At 40.4% G+C, this 24015-nt stretch overlaps 1 protein-coding gene and 1 long non-coding RNA gene across 2 annotated transcripts in view; one reads left to right on the top strand and one right to left on the bottom strand.

The window, feature by feature from the left end:
- Positions 1-24015, bottom strand: part of LOC141176356 (uncharacterized) — a 51480-nt gene that overhangs the window by 8555 nt on the left and 18910 nt on the right. The window lies entirely within an intron of this gene.
- LOC141176352 (myosin heavy chain, skeletal muscle, adult-like) lies at positions 1476-20354 on the top strand. Its single transcript, XM_073660299.1, has 40 exons — positions 1476-1576; positions 6621-6677; positions 7147-7361; positions 7457-7600; positions 7692-7848; positions 8327-8354; positions 9364-9481; positions 9908-10000; positions 10306-10369; positions 10488-10586; positions 10718-10821; positions 10902-11040; positions 11281-11399; positions 11480-11629; positions 11707-11877; positions 11961-12270; positions 12345-12412; positions 12508-12595; positions 12674-12791; positions 13162-13285; positions 13376-13512; positions 13588-13843; positions 13928-14170; positions 14418-14594; positions 14849-14994; positions 15070-15160; positions 15256-15645; positions 15772-15898; positions 15983-16101; positions 16388-16584; positions 16915-17098; positions 17181-17346; positions 17460-17893; positions 17970-18173; positions 18265-18390; positions 18479-18649; positions 18723-18827; positions 19004-19099; positions 19188-19319; positions 20221-20354. Exons 3-40 carry the CDS (start codon positions 7158-7160, stop codon positions 20233-20235), a joined length of 5814 nt encoding a protein of 1937 aa, XP_073516400.1. The 5' UTR covers positions 1476-1576; positions 6621-6677; positions 7147-7157; the 3' UTR covers positions 20236-20354.

Here is a 24015-nt window from a genome sequence, read left to right as displayed (position 1 = left end):
CATCTATCTATTATCTATCTATCATCTATCTATCATCTATCTATTATCTATCATCTATCTATTATCTATCATCTATCTATTATCTATCTATCATCTATCTATTATCTATCTATTATCTATCATCTATCTATCATCTATCTATTATCTATCATCTATCTATCATCTATCTATCATCTATCTATTATCTATCTATTATCTATTATCTATCATCTATCTATCATCTATCTATTATCTATCATCTATCTATCATCTATCTATCATCTATCTATTATCTATCATCTATCTATTATCTATCTATTATCTATCATCTATCTATTATCTATCTATTATCTATCTATCTATTATCTATCTATCATCTATCTATCATCTATCTATTATCTATCATCTATCTATTATCTATCTATCATCTATCTATTATCTATCATCTATCTATCATTTATCTATCCATCTATCATCTATTATCTATCTATCATCTATCTATTATCTATCATCTATCTATTATCTATTATCTATCTATTATCTATCTATTATCTATTATCTATCATCTATCTATTATCTATCATCTATCTATCATCTATCTATCATCTATCTATTATCTATCTATTATCTATCTATCATCTATCTATTATCTATCTATTATCTATCATCTATCTATTATCTATCTATCATCTATCTATTATCTATTATCTATCTATTATCTATCATCTATCTATCTATCATCTATCTATTATCTATCATCTATCTATTATCTATCATCTATCATTTATCTATCATCTATCTATTATCTATCTATTATCTATCTATTATCTATCTATCTATTATCTATTATCTATCTATTATCTATTATCTATCTATCATCTATTATCTATCTATCTATTATCTGTCTATTATCTATTGATTATCTATTATCTATCTCCATCCATCCATCCTGTGTAAGTCCTGTAGCTGTGTGTTACCGTCGTCTCCCTATCCTGTTCCCGTCGTCCTCGTCGTCGTCCCCGTCGTCGTCCCCGTCGTCGTCCCCGTCGTCTTCCCCGTCGTCGTCCCTGTCGTCGTCCCCATCGTCGTCCTGGTCCTCCCCCCTGTCGTCTTCCCAGTCGTGGTCCCCGTCGTCTTCGCCGTCATCGTCCCTGTCGTCTTCCCCGTCCCCGTCGTCTTCCCCGTCGTCTTCCCTGTCATCGTCCCTGTCGTCTTCCCCGTCCCCGTCGTCTTCCCCGTCGTCTTCCCCGTCATCGTCCCTGTCGTCTTCCCCGTCCCCGTCGTCTTCCCCCTCGTCTTCCCTGCCGGCGGCTCCTGTTTCAGTGTCTGTCTGCGGTCTCGAGAGCTGCCCCCCACACTGACCGTCCATCACTCCCTTTCCATTAATGATTTGTCCATATGGTCTTGTGGAAACTTCCAGCCAATTACATTTCACCGCCCAAACAGACGAGAAATCGAAGCCTCAACACATTTTACAGCTGCGGCCGAGAATGATTTACCAAATATAGAGCATGAATGTGCTGGACCAGCAGTTGGGCGCATATAAAAGTGGTGTGGATGGAGCAGGCGGCATCCTCCTCCGGCTCTGCACCTAGAGGTAAGCCGTGTCACTGCGCCACACCGCCCCCTGGGGGCCACACATCTGGACTGCTATTCCCCACCAGTACTTTATTTTTTGTCAGGATTCCATAATCTGTGACAATATATTTCAGATTTTCTTGGAATCTATTATTTTTCAGTGATTTCGCAAAAAAGCTTCATCATCAGACCGGCCAGGAGGGGTTAAGGGTTCATCATCAGACCAGCCTGGAGGGGTTAAGTCTTCATCATCAGACCAGTCTGGAGGGGTTAAGGGTTCATCATCAGACCGGTCTGGAGGGGTTAAGGGTTCATCATCAGACCAGCCTGGAGGGGTTAAGTCTTCATCATCAGACCAGTCTGGAGGGGTTAAGGGTTCATCATCAGACCGGTCTGGAGGGGTTACGGGTTCATCATCAGACCGGTCTGGAAGGGGTTAACTCTTCATCATCAGACCGGTCTGGAGGGGTTAAGTCTTCATCATCAGACCGGCCAGGAGGGGTTAAGTCTTCATCATCAGACCGGCCAGGAGGGGTTAAGTCTTCATCATCAAACCGGCCAGGAGGGGTTAAGTCTTCATCATCAGACCGGTCTGGAGGGGTTAAGTCTTCATCATCAGACCGGTCTGGAGGGGTTAAGGGTTCATCATCAGACCAGCCTGGAGGGGTTAAGTCTTCATCATCAGACCGGTCTGGAGGGGTTAAGTCTTCATCATCAGACCGGTCTGGAGGGGTTAAGGGTTCATCATCAGACCGGTCTGGAGGGGTTACGGGCTCATCATCAGACCGGTCTGGAAGGGGTTAACTCTTCATCATCATACCGGTCTGGAGGGGTTAAGTCTTCATCATCAGACCGGTCTGGAGGGGTTACGGGTTCATCATCAGACCGGTCTGGAGGGGTTACGGGTTCATCATCAGACCGGTCTGGAGGGATTAAGGGTTCATCATCAGAGAGGTCTGGAGGGGTTAAGTCTTCATCATCAGACCGGTCTGGAGGGGTTAAGTCTTCATCATCAGACCGGTCTGGAGGGGTTACGGGTTCATCATCAGACCGGTCTGGAAGGGGTTAAGTCTTCATCATCAGACCGGTCTGGAGGGGTTAAGTCTTCATCATCAGACCGGTCTGGAGGGGTTACGGGTTCATCATCAGACCGGTCTGGAGGGGTTACGGGTTCATCATCAGACCGGTCTGGAGGGGTTACGGGTTCATCATCAGACCGGTCTGGAGGGGTTACGGGTTCATCATCAGACCGGTCTGGAGGGGTTACGGGTTCATCATCAGACCGGTCTGGAGGGATTAAGGGTTCATCATCAGACCGGTCTGGAGGGGTTACGGGTTCATCATCAGACCGGTCTGGAAGGGTTACGGGTTCATCATCAGACCGGTCTGGAAGGGTTACGGGTTCATCATCAGACCGGTCTGGAAGGGTTACGGGTTCATCATCAGACCGGTCTGGAAGGGTTACGGGTTCATCATCAGACCGCTCTGGAAGGGTTACGGGTTCATCATCAGACCGGTCTGGAAGGGTTACGGGTTCATCATCAGACCGGTCTGGAAGGGTTACGGGTTCATCATCAGACCGGTCTGGAAGGGTTACGGGTTCATCATCAGACCGGTCTGGAGGGGTTACGGGTTCATCATCAGACCGGTCTGGAGGGATTAAGGGTTCATCATCAGACCGGTCTGGAGGGGTTACGGGTTCATCATCAGACCGGTCTGGAAGGGTTACGGGTTCATCATCAGACCGGTCTGGAGGGATTAAGGGTTCATCATCAGACCGGTCTGGAGGGGTTACGGGTTCATCATCAGACCGGTCTGGAAGGGTTACGGGTTCATCATCAGACCGGTCTGGAGGGATTAAGGGTTCATCATCAGACCGGTCTGGAGGGGTTACGGGTTCATCATCAGACCGGTCTGGAAGGGTTACGGGTTCATCATCAGACCGGTCTGGAAGGGTTACGGGTTCATCATCAGACCGGTCTGGAAGGGTTACGGGTTCATCATCAGACCGGTCTGGAAGGGTTACGGGTTCATCATCAGACCGCTCTGGAAGGGTTACGGGTTCATCATCAGACCGGTCTGGAAGGGTTACGGGTTCATCATCAGACCGGTCTGGAAGGGTTACGGGTTCATCATCAGACCGGTCTGGAAGGGTTACGGGTTCATCATCAGACCGGTCTGGAAGGGGTGCCTTCTCTAGGAACAATTTACAAACCAAAAATGTGAAACTTTTTGGATTTATGACTAAATTGTGTCAGGAATAAAACTTAGAAGAAAGAATTATCTATGTGTATTTGACAAACTATCTATGTGTACATGTAGAATTATCTATGTATTTGTAGAACTGTCTATGTGTACATGTAGAAGTATCTATGTGTATGTATAGAATAATCTATGTATTTGTAGAATTATCTATGTGTATATGTAAAATTATCTATGTGTACATGTAGAAGTAAAATTATCTATGTGTACATGTAGAAGTATCTATGTATATATGTAGAATTATCTATGTGTATATGTAGAAGTATCTAGGTATATATGTAGAATTATCTATGTGTATATGTAGAAGTATCTAGGTATATATGTAGAATTATCTATGTGTATATGTAGAAGTATCTAGGTATATATGTAGAATTACCTATGTGTACATGTATAAGTATTTAGGTGCATATGTAGAATGATCTATGGCAGTTATAAGATATCACATCTATTCTTAATCCTACTGCTAACCCTAGCACTAACCATATAACCCTAACTGTAGTGGCAGCTCTAACCCTAGTACTAACCATATAACCCTAACTCTAGTTACAGCTCTAACCCTAGTACTAACCATATAACCCTAACTCTAGTTACAGCTCTAACCCTAGCACTAACCATATAACCCTAACTGTAGTGGCAGCTCTAACCCTAGTACTAACCATATAACCCTAACTGTAGTTACAGCTCTAACCCTAGCACTAACCATATAACCCTAACTCTAGTGGCAGCTCTAACCCTAGCACTAACCATATAACCCTAACTGTAGTTACAGCTCTAACCCTAGCACTAACCATATAACCCTAACTGTAGTTACAGCTCTAACCCTAGTACTAACCACATAACCCTAACTGTAGTGGCAGCTCTAACCCTAGTACTAACCATATAACCCTAAATCTAGTTACAGCTCTAACCCTAGTACTAACCACATAACCCTAACTCTAGTTACAGCTCTAACCCTAGTACTAACCACATAACCCTAACTGTAGTGGCAGCTCTAACCCTAGTACTAACCATATAACCCTAACTCTAGTTACAGCTCTAACCCTAGTACTAACCACATAACCCTAACTCTAGTTACAGCTCTAACCCTAGTACTAACCACATAACCCTAACTGTAGTGGCAGCTCTAACCCTAGTACTAACCATATAACCCTAACTCTAGTTACAGCTCTAACCCTAGCACTAACCACATAACCCTAACTCTAGTTGCAGCTCTAACCCTAGCACTAACCATATAACCCTAACTCTAGTGGCAGCTCTAACCCTAGCACTAACCATATAACCCTAACTCTAGTGGCAGCTCTAACCCTAGCACTAACCACATATCCCTAACTCTAGTGGCAGATCTAACCCTAGCACTAACCACATAACCCTAACTCTAGTGGCAGCTCTAACCCTAGCACTAACAACATAACCCTAACTGTAGTGGCAGCTCTAACCCTAGCACTAACCACATAACTCTAACTGTAGTGGCAGCTCTAACCCTAGCACTAACCACATAACCCTAACTCTAGTGGCAGCTCTAACCCTAGCACTAACAACATAACCCTAACTGTAGTGGCAGCTCTAACCCTAGCACTAACCACATAACTCTAACTGTAGTGGCAGCTCTAACCCTAGCACCAACCACATAACCCTAACTCTAGTGGCAGCTCTAACCCTAGCACTAACCATATAACCCTAACTCTAGTGGGAGCTCTAACCTTAGCACTAACCACATAACCCTAACTGTAGTGGCAGCTCTAACCCTAGTACTAACCATATAACCCTAACTCTAGTGGCAGCTCTAACCCTAGCACTAACCATATAACCCTAACTCTAGTGGGAGCTCTAACCTTAGCACTAACCACATAACCCTACCTCTAGTGGCAGCTCTAACCCTAGCACTAACCACATATCCCTAACTCTAGTGGCAGCTCTAACCCTAGCACTAACCACATATCCCTAACTCTAGTTGCAGCTCTAACCCTAGCACTAATCATATAACCCTAACTGTAGTGGCAGCTCTAACCCTAGCACTAACCACATAACCCTAACTCTAGTTGCAGCTCTAACCCTAGCACTAACCATATAACCCTAACTCTAGTTGAAGCTCTAACCCTAGCACTAACCACATAACCCTAACTCTAGTGGCAGCTCTAACCCTAGTACTAACCACATAACCCTAACTCTAGTGGCAGCTCTAACCCTAGCACTAACCACATAACCCTAACTCTAGTGGCAGCTCTAACCCTAGCACTAACCACATAACTCTAACTGTAGTGGCAGCTCTAACCCTAGCACTAACCACATAACCCTAACTCTAGTTGAAGCTCTAACCCTAGCACTAACCACATAACCCTAACTCTAGTGGCAGCTCTAACCCTAGCACTAACCACATAACCCTAACTCTAGTGGCAGCTCTAACCCTAGTACTAACCACATAACCCTAACTGTAGTGGCGGCTCTAACCCTAGCACTAACCATATAATCCTAACTGTAGTGGCGGCTCTAACCCTAGTACTAACCATATAACCCTAACTGTAGTGGCGGCTCTAACCCTAGCACTAACCATATAATCCTAACTGTAGTGGCAGCTCTAACCCTAGTACTAACCACATAACTCTAACTCTCGTTGTAGCTTTAACACTAGTCCTAGCAAAATCCTTAATTAATCAATGGGCACCTTTATAAATTTGGGTCAGCTCACTTGGCAGGTCTCTGATTCTCCGTTCACAAAATTACAAGCGCTTTTTGAGTTTTCTTTCAACCTTAAACAATGAAACTATGAAAATCTAATATTCATTTTTTTTCTAACTTTTCAGCTTCGTTTTCTTGTTACTTTGTGGTCTTTATTTTAACATCTTGAAGGAGTGCTAAAGGTGAGTAGCTGCAAACAAAGGCACGAAAGTTTGTCGGTGGTCATAACTGGGCCGTAGATTGCCTTCGGTACCACGTGACGAGAATATGGCATAAAATAGATCTTTATTTATGAATAGTTAAAAAGCATCTATCAAAAGTTATAACATACTCAATCATCAAAAGTTTCAATCTTCAATAGAAAAGGTGCAAAATGTAGAAAAGACCATTGTGTCACCCAAGTAGGTAATCCCCAGTGGTAAATGAAGTTCCAGCTAGAAGCTGGAGTGTGCACTGTGCAATGATGTGCATGAAGATTGCATCTAAGGTCAAATAAATCCTACTTACCACCAAAAGTAGTGGGGAGCCAAAAGGGGGGACAACAGTGATCAATTTTAGGGCAGAAAGGTGCCCCGACGCGCGTTTCGCCGCTGGAACAACTGGCTTTCTCAAGAGACATAATAATTATGTCTTGTTGTCTTGGTCAAACAGAAACATCAATCATGAGTGGTGACGCAGAGATGGCCGTTTTTGGCGAGGCTGCTCAGTACCTCAGAAAATCTGAGAAAGAAAGAATTGAGGCCCAAAATCGGCCCTTTGATGCCAAAACATCTTACTTTGTGATTGATCAAAAAGTGATGTACGTAAAAGGAGTCATCCAAAGCCGAGAAGGTGGTAAAGTGACCGTAAAGAAGGAAGATAACACTGTAAGTAATCACTTATAGGGATGCCATTACATCGAAAACAGTAGACCCTTCACTGAACCATAACATCCTACTAATTGTCTATTCTTCTGGTACAGACCGTAACAGTGAAGGATGATGAAGTTTTCCCCATGAACCCCCCAAAGTACGATAAGATTGAAGACATGGCGATGATGACCCACTTGAATGAACCCGCCGTCTTGTATAACCTCAAAGAGCGTTATGCAGCCTGGATGATCTACGTAAGCCTCAGAGACCTTTCAGCTCCATTTTATCTGCCTAAAAATCATCTGAATTTTTTAAATAATTTTTTTTTTATTAATCTCTGTTCAGACCTATTCAGGATTGTTTTGTGCCACAGTCAACCCCTACAAGTGGCTTCCGGTGTACAACCCCGAGGTGGTGGCTGGATACCGAGGCAAGAAGCGTCAGGAGGCCCCACCACACATCTTCTCCATCTCTGATAACGCCTATCAGTTCATGTTGACCGGTGAGTATTAACTAGCACTGAAAGGTAAAGGTGCCTATACACAGGTCAGCTGAACCTGCCAACTTTGGCAAGACCGGATGGACATGTTGCGGGTTAGGGAAGAATTTAGCAGTTGGATTTCAACCTATCCAATCCTTCTCCAACTGTTTCGAGGTTTACTCCTCTCACCCTACTGAGAACATGTGCACATTTACCTATGTGTATGATAAGGTCGGGAGAAATGCCGGTTGGCCAACATCTACTGGACTTGTTTGGGCACCTCTATCAAAAATTAGAGGATTTTGGTCTACTATTTCACATATTACTTTTATGACATAAGTCAACTTTTATTGGGATTTCAGATCAATCTCTAGTTCTTAGTGTTAGTCCGGCTGCGTATGCATAGTCATTAAATGCATAAAATATCTATTTTGTTCAGTTTGTGATGTAATTTCTATCGTCTTATGATGGATATCTATTTTCTTTCTCTACATCTTAGATCGTGAAAACCAGTCCATCCTGATCACGTGAGTACAATCTCCATATACTTAACTAGAACAGGTTATCTGGTGATCTCAAACCTCCAAAATAAACCAGTACATTTCTTCATCGGAGGTTAAATATTTACCATATATTGACCATATCAAAAATCAACGTCTTCGAAATGTGGTGCTGGAGAATTATGTTATCAATACCATGGATGGCAAGAAGAACAAACAAAATCTTTTTGGAACAAATCAAGCCGGACACGTCGCTTGAAGCAAGAAACACAAAGCTACGACTTGCCTATTTAGGATACATCTACGGCGAGAGCAATCAATGGAGAGGGACATAGTGGTCAGAAGAATAGAAGGAACAAGGTGAAGAGGAAGACCAGCAACCTGATGGCTTGATGCTATCGAAATAATGGTGGTGAAGACCCTGGTGGACTTATCTAGGCTTACACAAGAGGTGATCAATGAGTGGAACAGGCGGCCACAAGAGGTGGCGAGTTCTCCTTCAATGGACGTCTTCAAACAGAGGCTGGACAGACATCAGTCTGAGATGATTTAGTGAATCCTGCTTTGAGCAGGGGGTTGGACCAGATGACCCAGGAGGCCCCTTCCAACTCTACCATTCTATGATTCTATCAAACAGAGGCTGGACAGACATCTGTCTGAGATGATTTAGTGAATCGTGCTTTGAGCAGGGGGTTGGACCAGATGACCCAGGAGGCCCCTTCCAACTCTACCATTCTATGATTCTATCAAACAGAGGCTGGACAGACATCTGTCTGAGATGATTTAGTGAATCGTGCTTTGAGCAGGGGGTTGGACCAGATGACCCAGGAGGTCCCCTCCAACTCTACCATTCTATGATTCTATGATTCTCTACAAATAGTTCATCCATCAAGTCGCCATGGCTTGAGATTGAGCTAAAGGGCATTAAAAAAAAATAGATTGATGTTTAGGGTTGTGTTAAGGAGAAATTCTATAAAAACAAACACAGATAATTGGCCTAAATGAAAATGAAGCTAACCCAATTTGCATTCCACAGTGGAGAATCCGGTGCCGGGAAGACTGTGAACACGAAACGCGTCATCCAATACTTTGCAACAATTGCGGCTATTGGCGACACAAAGAAAAAAGAACAACAACAAGCTGGAAAGATACAGGTAATTTATCCCATCCTCTCTTATCAGTTAATAATACTTTGCAAACAATAAGACTTTTTTCTTGTCTTCCTAAGTCATTGGAAGTCATTGTCTGATCGTAAATAATTTTCTGTGATTTTTTAATTGAGGCTTCATTATGATCCTTGATGAAGTCTAAGAGTCTAACATGAAAAGGGTGACCATGGAAGATTGGAGATGATTTTTCACTTATATTAAACAATTGAAGGCATCGAGAAAACCAGAAGCCTTAGAAGGCAGTCTCTCGAATCCTCACGCTACCCAGTATGGAGGGCAACACGACTCCATCTTTTGTAATACTAAAACCGGTTCCTAAACACTACCCCAATGTGTTCCATTTGGTTCTTCTTTCAGAAAGTGATGATGTAAACCATTAAAATAGGAAACTTTTTTTATGAACCATTCTAGGGAACTCTGGAGGATCAAATCATCCAGGCCAATCCACTGCTAGAGGCCTTCGGCAACGCCAAGACTGTGAGGAATGACAACTCCTCCCGTTTTGTAAGTATCACTTCGAAAGTACCCTTGACGTCAGCTTTTGTATCTTGGGAACAAAGGATGAGACATGGTGGAATTCAACATGACCAATTCTTTTTACCGACATACGCCAACCGAACGTTAGAAGAACAACTTCTATATATTGATTTGGTCTGTTGGTCCAGTTGAAATTACCGAGTGTGGCCAACCTAATCATAACATGATCTCCTTTGAAACACCTTCTTGGGATTGTCATATTGTGATGGTCCATTAACTTGGGATATTTTAGCATCTCACATCTCTCGATAACCTTTTTTTTGGATGTTTAGGGTAAATTTATCAGAATCCATTTTGGCACTACAGGCAAACTGTCCTCTGCTGACATTGAAACATGTAAGTTTACTTGACCAAGTCCAATTTTTTTAGATTTTCATGAACCTCAATAATTCCTTAATGGGTCCAAACTTTGACTAGACCCTTTGACTTGACTATATGACTTTGACTATTTTAGATCTTCTGGAAAAATCCAGAGTAACATTCCAGCTGTCTGCAGAAAGGAGCTACCATATCTTCTACCAGATCATGTCCAACAAGAGACCAGAACTGATCGGTACGTTAATGACCACTACATGGTGATTTCTCGAATCTCCAGTTCAAGGATTCCAGAACACTTAAGTCAATACTGTCAATGTCTATAAGTGAGATCACCAGATACAACAATTCATCCTTTTTCTTTTTCAGACATGCTTCTGATCACGACCAACCCATACGACTTCCCGTTTGTGAGCCAAGGGGAGATCACAGTGCCCAGCATCGATGACCAAGAGGAGTTGATGGCCACAGACGTAAGTATTGAGAAATGTGTAATCGCAGATACAAGCTGTGTGATATATCACTACAGAAATACTCTCTCTCTCATTAACAGAGCGCCATTGACATCCTGGGGTTCAATCCAGATGAAAAAGTTGGTATCTACAAAATGACCGGTGCTGTCATGCACTACGGCAACATGAAGTTCAAGCAGAAGCAAAGAGAGGAGCAGGCCGAGCCAGACGGCACAGAAGGTAAGAAGTGGGGGATATTTAGCCTATTACTTCTGGTTGTCACAAGGTTAGAGTAGCATTAGGTGGTCTTCATGCCAGACTATGCCCATTGCTATAATTTCCAGCAGAATCAAGAGGCCCCAATGCACAAGCTAAGAGTAGTCAACATTCATGTAATGTGTATGGGCTCCTTAAAAATAAGCAAGGGCAAGCAAAATGGTGCAAATTGGTTTATCTGCAAGGGTTTCATGTGTCTTATAGTGGCTGACAAGGTTGGCTATCTGATGGGTCTGAACTCAGCTGATCTTCTGAAAGCTTTGTGCTACCCAAGAGTCAAGGTCGGAAATGAATTTGTGACCAAAGGTCAAACCGTCCAGCAGGTAAAGTCCTGGAATATTTTGTACAATGATCACCAATGGAAATTTTTCAAAAATCTGACTTGGTTATCATTCCCATCTAGGTGAACAACTCAGTGGGTGCCCTGGCCAAGTCCGTCTTTGAGAAGATGTTCTTGTGGATGGTCATCCGTATCAACCAGCAGCTGGACACCAAGCAGCCAAGACAGCACTTCATCGGTGTCTTGGATATTGCCGGCTTTGAGATCTTTGATGTAAGTAATGTAACTTCACGTGACATACTGAACAAATGTCAAACTAATACAACAATTAATATCGAGAAATATTTTAGTACAACAGCTTGGAACAACTTTGCATCAACTTCACCAACGAGAAGCTGCAGCAGTTCTTCAACCACCACATGTTTGTCCTGGAACAAGAGGAGTACAAGAAGGAAGGGATCGACTGGGAGTTCATTGACTTCGGCATGGACTTGGCCGCCTGCATTGAGCTGATTGAGAAGGTAAATGATGCAACAAAAAAAAAAATTCAACATACAAGAGATATGAGTACAAAATTGCTAAATATTTTTTCATCTTTCATCAGCCAATGGGTATCTTCTCCATCCTGGAAGAGGAGTGCATGTTCCCCAAGGCCACCGATACTTCCTTCAAGAACAAGCTCTACGATCAACATCTCGGCAAATCCAACAACTTCCAGAAACCCAAACCAGCCAAAGGAAAAGCTGAGGCTCACTTCTCTCTGGTCCACTACGCTGGGACTGTAGACTACAATATCACTGGCTGGCTGGACAAGAACAAGGACCCGCTGAACGAGACCGTCATTGGCCTCTACCAGAAGTCTTCAGTGAAGCTTCTCTCGTTCCTGTATTCTTCATATTCTTCTGCAGAAGCAGGTATATTTAAGACGCAACATATCTAATATCCCAACTACAAAATAAAACACCACTAAATAATATATTTTTGTTAGACACTGGTGGAAAGAAAGGTGGTAAGAAGAAGGGTTCCTCCTTCCAGACCGTGTCTGCTCTTTTCAGGGTAAATATAGATATTTTTTTATGCAAAAAGTTTATAAATCTGTGGTTTTATTTTGATATTGGATTTTCTCATGTCTATAATTCATACCCCTAAAGGAAAACCTGAGCAAGCTGATGACCAACTTGAGAAGCACCCACCCTCACTTTGTACGTTGTCTGATCCCCAATGAAACCAAGACCCCAGGTAAGTTGTTTTTTTTCCATTTTTAGTTAGGAATCGCTGCTCTTTCTTGAATATCTGTAAGTTATTTTGTCTCTGTAGGTGCTATGGATCATCACCTGGTCATGCACCAGCTCAGGTGTAATGGTGTGCTTGAAGGCATCAGAATTTGCCGGAAAGGATTTCCCAGCAGAATCCTCTATGCTGATTTCAAACAACGGTATGGATTAAAGAGAATCTCTCCTGAGCCATCTAAGTTGAATAAAGTGATACCATGATATCTGCGATTTGATGTTTTATTCCCGAGAAATCCACCTTTTTCTTATATGTAAATGAGCTGTTAAGATCTATGGGCGGGACATAGATCTCCTCGAGACTCCGCCTCCAGAGGTTATTTTAAATGAAAGATGGAGCCCATAGATGTTAACAGATTATTGATCGCAGATATCAACTGTATAGACAGCTTAGGAAGGTCGATCCTACTGACAGATTCCCTTCAAACATTTCCCTCCGACTTGATATTTGCCATCCAAAATTGAAAGTAATGAGTAGAAATTAGCTTCAATCAAACAATTTATATAATTTTTCAGCTACAAGGTCCTGAACGCCAGCGCTATTCCCGAAGGTCAGTTCATTGACAGCAAGAAGGCTTCGGAGAAACTTCTTGGGTCCATTGACATTGACCATACTCAATACAAATTTGGACACACCAAGGTATATATATTTTTTATGATACCTTTTTATATTATGGAGATTTGTCTTAGAAATACTTCCATTTTACGTCAATTTTTTTGTGATTTATAGGTCTTCTTTAAGGCTGGTTTGTTAGGTACCCTTGAGGAGATGCGAGATGATAAGTTGGCACAACTGATCACTCGTACACAGGCTATCTGCCGAGGATACCTCATGAGAGTTGAGTTCCAGAAGATGATGCAGAGGAGGTACTGAGTCTTAGAATAATACAATTTCTTCTTTCAATGGACTATGATTGTGATAGAAATATGCTTCGTTTCCAGAGAGTCCATCTACTGCATTCAGTACAACATTCGAGCTTTCATGAATGTCAAGACTTGGCCATGGATGAAACTTTATTTCAAGATCAAACCTCTTCTGAAGAGCGCCGAATCTGAGAAAGAGATGGCCAACATGAAAGAGGAGTTCGAGAAGACAAAGGAAGCTCTAACTAAGTCAGAAGCCAAGAGAAAGGAGCTGGAGGAGAAAATGGTCTCCATTCTCCAGGAGAAAAATGACCTGCAGCTCCAAGTGGCATCTGTAAGTAATAAATCATCAGACTCCAGGTTACAATGAGTTTTGGAAGAATTTAAGTTCATTTGGTTCCCCGAATGCATTTTGCAGGAATCTGAGGGCCTGGCAGATGCAGAAGAAAGATGTGAAGGTCTCATCAAGGCCAAGATTCAACTGGAAGCCAAAATTAAAGAGGTTAACGAGAGGCTAGAAGATGAAGAAGAATCTAACGCGGAACTGACTGCCAAGAAGAGGAAACTGGAGGATGAATGCTCTGAGCTGAAGAAGGACATTGATGATCTGGAGCTAACATTGGCCAAAGTAGAGAAGGAGAAACATGCCACGGAGAATAAGGTATTCACTCGAAGCCAACCAGTACCATACCCTGTACTGATGGGATGCATGTACCCTTGAAATGACTGTCTACAAATGTCTTGTGTCTCGTTTCATGTTTCAAGGATCTTTTATGGATTTGACATTGGATGTAGGGTCTTCTTAATTCTCGAGAAGGGCTAATTTGCAAAAAAGTTGTCCAAAGAGGACAACAACCCAGTTACCATGGACTTATTTTTTAATAGCTTCTAATGTTTCCAATGAATAGGTGAAAAATCTCACAGAAGAGATGGCAGTATTAGATGAAAGCATTGCTAAGCTAACCAAGGAGAAGAAAGCTCTCCAGGAAGCCCACCAGCAAACCCTGGATGATTTACAAGCTGAAGAGGACAAAGTCAACACCCTAACAAAAGCCAAAACCAAGCTGGAGCAGCAAGTGGACGATGTGAGTAGAATGAAAAATATTAAAGGTGTTTAGATGTCAAATTATGGGACAGTTTACACCAGTCTTTGGTATAAGCTAAGAAGAACCAAAATGTTGGATTTTTGGGTAAAAACTTGCAAAAAAAATAATTGCACAATGTTTTAGATTTTTGTACCACGTTTACGAAAAGTTGGATGTAGTACCAACAATGCATGGCCAAAAACTTTTAGAATATCGTTAACTCAAATCTCCGCTCATTTTGTTGTTTATTGTAGCTTGAAGGGTCTCTAGAACAAGAGAAGAAGCTTCGCATGGACATGGAGAGGGCCAAGAGGAAGCTGGAAGGTGACCTAAAGTTGGCTCAAGAGTCTACAATGGACTTGGAAAATGATAAGCAACAGCTGGATGAAAAAGTTAAAAAGTGAGATACTGGTCAGGAACGGGTCATAGACTGGATTAAATATATTAAATGTATTTTGTTTTTCCCTCAAAACAGGAAGGAGTTTGAAATCAGTCAGCTCCAGAGTAAGATTGAGGATGAACAGGCCCTTGGTGCTCAGCTACAAAAGAAAATCAAGGAGCTTCAGGTACAATTTTGAAGTTTTCTCCGAACTTGACCACTATTCGTATTTTTACGTCTCTTCACCGCATGCTTTGTATTCAAATAAAAAAAAAAAAATAGGCTCGTATTGAGGAACTTGAAGAAGAAATTGAGGCGGAACGTGCAGCCCGTGCCAAGGCTGAGAAGCAGCGTTCCGACCTCTCGAGAGAGCTTGAGGAGATCAGCGAGCGCCTGGAAGAAGCTGGTGGTGCAACCTCTGCTCAGATTGAGATGAACAAGAAGCGTGAGGCTGAATTCCAGAAGATGCGACGTGACCTGGAAGAAGCCACCTTACAACACGAAGCCACTGCCGCCGCTCTCCGGAAGAAGCATGCCGACAGCATGGCCGAGTTTGGAGAACAAATCGATAATCTACAACGGGTCAAACAGAAGCTGGAAAAAGAGAAGAGTGAACTCAAGATGGAGATTGATGATCTCGCCAGCAACATGGAATCTGTCTCCAAATCCAAGGTAAGTGCATGTTCACATGGTGATTTAGATGATTTCCTTAAAGTCCTCCTATCTTTTTGAAGTTTTAGTTTATCCGAATGAATTTTTTTTTTAATTTTTCATTTTTGTTTTTGTTTTTTGCACCAGGCAAACTTTGAGAAAATGTGTAGAACCATTGAGGACCAATACAGTGAGATTAAAACTAAAGAAGAAGAGCACCTTAGAATAATCAATGATCTTAACGCCCAGAAGGCTCGTCTTCAAACCGAGAACGGTAAAAATCGACCTAAAACCAAATACTTTCCCAATTTCAGAAAAAGTAACGCCGAATGTACCAACTGTTAATTTATCGACTTAGGTGAATCCAGTCGCCAGCTCGAAGAGAAAGAATCACTCATTTCTCAGCTGTCCAGAGGGAAACAAGCTTTCACCCAACAAATCGAGGAGCTGAAGAGGCAACTTGAAGAGGAAACCAAGGTATAGGGCACTTTTATCTATTTCCACACTTTGACGTATGTGATGGTGGTTGCGTAGGTTGTGTCGGAAGACGTGGAGGCAGTAACCAAAAAAAATTGTCTCTCTAAGACTTTAAAGCAAAAAATTTAATAACTAAAGAAAATGTAATTATGAATAAATCACTAATGACTTCTATATCTGGAGAACCGCTTTAAGGTAAAATAACTGAGGCGTTAAGCAAACCTCTTAAGTTGAAGGGTACCATATAATCACATTTTAATGATGGTCTTTTTCATTATCTTTAAAGGCCAAGAATGCCCTGGCTCACGGTCTTCAGTCTGCCCGCCATGACTGTGACTTACTCCGCGAGCAATATGAAGAGGAGCAAGAAGCCAAAGGAGAACTTCAACGTGCCCTCTCCAAGGCCAACAGTGAGGTTTCACAATGGAGAACAAAATACGAGACAGACGCCATCCAGCGTACAGAAGAACTGGAAGAAGCTAAGTAGGTTCCATCGTGAATTTTTAGAAATCAAAAAGTAGAACATTGAGATACTTTCAAAATAATTCATCTGAGACATCTGTTGTCATGTCTAGGCAGACAGGATCCAAAATGATCATATTTGAGGCCGATTCATGAATGGCCGTTTCTTTAAATAGTTTTCGAGCTTCTATAATAACCATCACTCTCAGCCATCTATTTGGCCTTTACGTGTCCAGAATAGTAGAATATTTATGGCCTTTTTGAACAATTGTACCTGTCGAAATGTGTAGGATTGTTCAGCAGAATGTTCATTGCCGAGTGTTCCACCATCAACCATCTTCCATCCAACAGGAAGAAGCTTGCTCAACGTCTCCAGGAAGCTGAGGAACAGATTGAGGCGGTCAATTCAAAATGTGGCTCTCTTGAGAAGACCAAGCAAAGACTTCAAGGTGAAGTTGAGGACTTGATGGTGGACGTAGAACGTTCAAATGCGGCATGTGCTGCCCTGGATAAGAAGCAGAAGAACTTTGACAAGGTTTGTCCTCAAGTTGGTCACCGTACTAGAGTTATTATTTATCGTACAATTCCTTTTCATAATTCATATTTTTGACGTTCAGGTGCTGGCAGAATGGAAACAGAAATACGAGGAGGCTCAGGCTGAATTAGAGGCTTCTCAGAAGGAGTCTAGGTCACTTAGCACTGAGATCTTCAAGATGAAGAACTCCTATGAAGAGGCATTAGACCAGCTTGAGACTCTTAGGAGGGAAAACAAGAACCTCCAACGTAAGTAACCAGGCAAGGTGGAATCTAGCACCTAGCCATTTTATGGATGCCTTCAAGAGTGCATAAGGCGGTGGTTTCATTAATTATCTTTTATTATTATTTTTTTTAATCAGAGGAGATCTCAGACCTGACTGAACAAATTGCAGAATCGGGAAAAACAATTCACGAACTGGAAAAGGCCAAGAAAACGATAGAACAGGAGAAGTCTGAACTTCAGTCATCCTTGGAAGAAGCTGAGGCTTCACTGGAGCATGAAGAAGCTAAGATTCTCCGGGTTCAGCTCGAGTTGACGCAAGTCAAATCTGAAATCGAAAGAAAAATTGCAGAAAAAGACGAAGAGATCGAGCAAATCAAGAGAAATAGCCAGCGAGCCTTGGAGTCCATGCAAAGCACTTTGGATGCTGAGATCAGAAGCAGGAATGATGCTCTGAGACTGAAGAAGAAGATGGAGGGAGACCTTAACGAGATGGAGATCCAACTGAGCCATGCCAATCGGCAAGCTGCAGAGGCCCAGAAACAACTCAGGAACGTACAAGGACAACTGAAGGTAAGACATTTTCGAAATGGCTGTAACTGTAATTTAGGACAAGAATGTCCAACTTGGCCACTTTTTTCCTACTTAGGATGCCCAACTACACCTTGATGACGCAATTCGGGGAAATGAAGACTTAAAGGAACAGCTTGCTATTTCCGAAAGGAGAAACAACCTCATGAATGCAGAAATCGAAGAGATGAGGTCCGCCCTAGAACAGACAGACCGTGCACGCAAGGTGGCAGAACAGGAGCTTCTCGATGTCACCGAGCGTGTCCAGCTGCTTCATTCCCAGGTGAAAAAGTCTTCTCAGAAATTTCTTAATAATTGTAAAAAAAAAAAAATAATATTCAATTATGTAATAAAAATGATCTCCACTGCAACAGAACACCAGCCTTATAAACACAAAGAAGAAGCTGGAAACTGACGTTTCTCAGCTGCAAACCGAAGTAGAAGAAGCCATCCAAGAGTCTAGGAATGCGGAAGACAAGGCTAAGAAGGCCATCACAGATGTAAGTTTCCAAAAGCCATAAAACAATGTAATTGAAGCAAAAAAAAATCTGTATTAATTATTCTTTTATCACTTTTGTGATTTGTCAGGCTGCCATGATGGCGGAAGAACTAAAGAAGGAACAGGACACCAGCGCTCACCTTGAACGGATGAAGAAGAACCTTGAGCAGTCAGTGAAGGACCTTCAACTCCGTCTCGATGAAGCTGAGCAGCTGGCTATGAAAGGTGGCAAGAAGCAACTGCAGAAACTCGAAGCCAGGGTAGGCCCATATTTTTTTAAAAAATTCATTAATCCGGAAGCAGAACTTTTATAACATCTGTAATCTATTACAGGTGCGTGAACTTGAAAACGAGCTGGACGCGGAACAGAGGAGAGGCTCTGATGCCATCAAGGGTGTCCGCAAATTCGAGAGGAGAGTCAAGGAACTGACCTATCAGGTTTGTCAATCTTAGTTTGTATTCCAAAAGATTTCCGAAAGTCAAATGGGACCATTATTAAAAGTTCCCAAAAGTGAATTTACAGAATGTACTTTGTTAGAAGTTTCCAGAGAAGGTAGAAATAAACCAAGAAACAATGGAAGTTCTAAAAAGTTTTCGCTCTTTCATTTTTACAGTCCGAAGAGGACAAGAAGAACATTTTAAGGCTTCAGGACTTAGTCGACAAGCTACAACTCAAAGTCAAAGCTTACAAGAGACAAGCAGAAGACGTTGTAAGTAGAACGTAAACCACCCAAGGACACACAAAATACGAAAGAAAAAAAACTTTCTCTGAAAAAAAACCCAATCTTAATCTTTTAGGAGGAACAAGCCAACGTTCACCTGTCTAGGTTCAGGAAGACTCAACATGAGCTGGAAGAGGCCGAAGAACGTGCTGACATTGCAGAATCGCAGGTCAACAAACTACGAGCCAAGAGTCGTGACATTGGCAAGGTGGGTCTTTAGCTGGCCTCATACATGAGATACCAATTGAATAAACATTCGTTAGGCCGAGAGCTATCTCCCCTGCTTCCCTCGTACACCCAAATGCTCAGCTTCATTGGACAAAAGGGAGAAAACAGACTCCCCTACTGTTGGCGGGAGAGCCTAGAGGAAATTATCCAAATGAAATGTCCGACTGGCCTAGTCAAAAGTGTCGGATTCATTCAACTTTTAAGGTGTATGAGGGTGTTTAGATCTTTGGATAACCAATAATCTAGTTTGTGCTGGTGGAGCTCAAAAATATTTGAAAGAGTTGTTCATTCAGAGGATAATCATGAGCTATCCTTAAAGAGGGTGTCCACTACTTTTACGTTGATGACCTATCCTTAGACTAGGTCATCACTGTCTGATTGGCTGAGGTCCGAAACCCGGCACCCTCGCTATTATTGGTGCCATCCAGAAGTACTCACTTGCCAAGCTGCTTTGACTTCTGGTAGTGGCCGAGGCTTGGAACGGCACATCCACCTCCTATTCAAACCAATAGGAGGTGGATGTGCAGCAACCGGCGGCAGCCACCACCAGAAGACAAGTGAGTACTTCCCGACGGAGCCTTAGGTGATCAATGTAAAAGTAGTGGACAACCTCTATAAGATAGGTCATTAATATCAGATCAGTTGGAGGTACCTACTGATCCACTATGATTTGTTCCAGCGGCCACCCATGGAACGGGAGCTGTAGACCACAGCTCCATCCAATATATTTCTATCAACTGGGTTTACAGTCTCCATACCTCCTCGAAAAATGCAACGAAAGCATAAAACATTAAAAAAAAATGCAAAATTGGCTGTAGAAGAGAGTTTTCTTACGCCGATCGAATGGGCTGAAATTAATACTTGTTTTATTTTTATTCTAGAAAGCGGAAGAGTAAAGAAGACGCCCCCCCGTAATTTACAGAAGACGTTCATATAATATGGACCCTGCTGTAAAATGTATTTAAATCTGTATGTTTAGCTCTAGGTGCAAATAAAACAGTAAAAAAAAAAAGAATTTGCCTCTGTGATTGGTCCATACATCCTCGGGGGTGGGGTCTGGGGGTCATCTATCTATGATTTGTAGTTTTTAGTCATTTGTATCTATTACATTTAGTTTACGCTTCGTATTTACAGGATCTGTATTTTCCCAGGTATAATAGATACTAAATCTAATTGTATCAGAAGTCAGTGATTGGTGGATACATCCTCGGGGGTGGGGTCTGGGGGTCATCTATCTATGATTTGTAGCTTTTAGTCATTTGTATCTATTACATTTAGTTTACACTTTGTATTTACAGGATCTGTATTTTTACAGCTATAATAGATACTAAATCTAATTGTATCAGAAGTCAGTGATTGGTGGATACATCCTCGGGGGTGGGGTCTGGGGGTCATCTATCTATGATTTGTAGCTTTTAGTCATTTGTATCTATTACATTTAGTTTACACTTTGTATTTACAGGATCTGTATTTTTACAGCTATAATAGATACTAAATCTAATTGTATCAGAAGTCAGTGATTGGTGGATACATCCTCGGGGGTGGGGTCTGGGGGTCATCTATCTATGATTTGTAGCTTTTAGTCATTTGTATCTATTACATTTAGTTTACGCTTCGTATTTACAGGATCTGTATTTTCCCAGGTATAATAGATACTAAATCTAATTGTATCAGAAGTCAGTGATTGGTGGATACATCCTCGGGGGTGGGGTCTGGGGGTCATCTATCTATGATTTGTAGTTTTTAGTCATTTGTATCTATTACATTTAGTTTACGCTTCGTATTTACAGGATCTGTATTTTCCCAGGTATAATAGATACTAAATCTAATTGTATCAGAAGTCAGTGATTGGTGGATACATCCTCGGGGGTGGGGTCTGGGGGTCATCTATCTATGATTTGTAGCTTTTAGTCATTTGTATCTATTACATTTAGTTTACGCTTCGTATTTACAGGATCTGTATTTTTACAGCTATAATAGATACTAAATCTAATGGTATCAGAGGTCAGTGATTGGTCCGTACATCCTCGGGGGTGGGATCTGGGGGTCATCTATCTATGATTTGTAGTTTTTAGTCATTTGTATCTATTACATTTAGTTTACGCTTTGTATTTACAGGATCTGTATTTTTAATTACAGATACTGTATTAAAGTGTATCAGCTAGTGATTGGAAGGTAGATGCTCAGGGGCGAGGCCATCACCAATCAATCTGTTAATCTGTTGTTATTGATCTCTTGTTTGTACCAGGCCCATTGCCAGTTATGTCCTTATTCATTTATTTAATGACGATTTGCCCTCTACCGGATCTACTATGAAAGATCCATTTAGCCACCAGGTGTCGTTGCACTGTGTCATCCACCCCGGAGGCCATACCAGCATCCCGTGCCATGATGGAGGTTAATGGTCTCATTACCAGGTGTATATTATTTCATTAGGGTAATCCACATTGCACACATGCTAAGTAAGGCTCCGTTCACATCTGGGTCACGGTCTCCGTCATCAAAACAACAAGCATCTCAGTGGAAGACAAAGGACCTGATTAGAAGTCAATGGGATCAATCAGGCGGTGGGGAGTGAAGGCTCGAGCACGGATTCATGGAGCAGAAACTACAACGCAGATGTCAAGAAATGGGAAAACTCTAGAGTAGAGGACACATGCAAATCAGACGAAGGTGCTCCGGGGGCGTGGAACTGGAGGTCAAGTGCTTTGACACTCCCCAAGTGCACTCCCAGTCTTATTTGCATATGGCTTCTACTCTACCACACATTACATCATTTTTATTGTATACCCCCCAACAAGTAAAAGCGGGCTCCCTACAAGTATGACGGAAGGAACCATGGAATAGATCTGCAGATAATAGACAGAAAGAAAGAAACTAATAGACACAAAAATCAGATAGATAATAGATAGATAATAGATAGATAATAGATAATAAGATAGATGATAGATAATAGATAGATGATAGATAGATAATAGATAGATAGATAATAGATAGATAATAGATAATAGATAGATGATAGATAATAGATAGATAATAGATAGATAATAGATAGATAGATAATAGATAGATAATAGATAGATAATAGATAGATAATAGATAGATAATAGATGATAGATAATAGATAGATAATAGATAATAGATAGATGATAGATAGATAATAGATAGATAGATAATAGATAGATAATAGATAGATAATAGATAGATAGATAATAGATAGATAATAGATAATAGATAGATGATAGATAATAGATAGATAATAGATAGATAGATAGATGATAGATAGATAATATATAGATGATAGATAGATAATAGATAGATAGATAATAGATAGATAATAGATAATATATAGATGATAGATAGATAGATAGATGATAGATAGATAATATATAGATGATAGATAGATAATAGATAGATAGATAATAGATAGATAATAGATAGATAGATAGATAATAGATAGATGATAGATAGATGATAGATAATAGATAGATAATAGATAATATATAGATGATAGATAGATAATAGATAGATGATAGATAATAGATAGATAATAGATAGATAATAGATAATATATAGATGATAGATAGATAATAGATAGATAGATAATAGATAGATAATAGATAGATAGATAGATAATAGATAGATGATAGATAGATGATAGATAATAGATAGATAATAGATAGATAGATAGATAATAGATAGATGATAGATAGATAGATAATAGATAGATGATAGATAGATAGATAATAGATAGATAATAGATAGATGATAGATAGATGATAGATAGATAATAGATAGATAATAGATAGATGATAGATAATAGATAGATGATAGATAATAGATAGATAATAGATAGATAGATAGATAATAGATAGATGATAGATAGATGATAGATAATAGATAGATAATAGATAATATATAGATGATAGATAGATAATAGATAGATGATAGATAATAGATAGATAATAGATAGATAATAGATAGATAATAGATAATATATAGATGATAGATAGATAATAGATAGATAGATAGATAATAGATAGATGATAGATAGATGATAGATAATAGATAGATGATAGATAGATAATAGATAGATGATAGATAATAGATAGATAATAGATAGATAATAGATAGATAGATAATAGATAGATAATAGATAGATAATAGATAGATGAAAGATAATAGATAGATGATAGATAGATAGATAATAGATAGATAATAGATAGATGATAGATAATAGATAGATGATAGATGATAGATAATAGATAGATAATAGATAGATGATAGATAGATGATAGATAGATAATAGATAGATAATAGATGATAGATAATAGATAGATAATAGATAATAGATAGATGATAGATAATAGATAGATAGATAATAGATAGATGATAGATAATAGATAGATAATAGATAGATAATAGATAATAGATGATAGATAATAAATAGATAATAGATAGATAATAGATAGATGATAGATAGATAGATAATAGATAGATAATAGATAATAGATGATAGATAATAAATAGATAATAGATAGATAATAGATAGATGATAGATAATAGATAATAGATAGATGAAAGATAATAGATAGATGATAGATAGATAGATAATAGATAGATAATAGATAGATGATAGATAATAGATAGATGATAGATGATAGATAATAGATAGA

This window comes from Phyllobates terribilis, unplaced genomic scaffold (assembly GCF_046119375.1).
Source record: "Phyllobates terribilis strain yellow unplaced genomic scaffold, ASM4611937v1 Scaffold_25__1_contigs__length_18738178, whole genome shotgun sequence".
NCBI classification, from domain to species: domain Eukaryota; kingdom Metazoa; phylum Chordata; class Amphibia; order Anura; family Dendrobatidae; genus Phyllobates; species Phyllobates terribilis.
The sequence above is the reverse complement of the archived record's forward strand: the minus strand, read 5'-3'. Positions and strand labels throughout refer to the sequence as shown.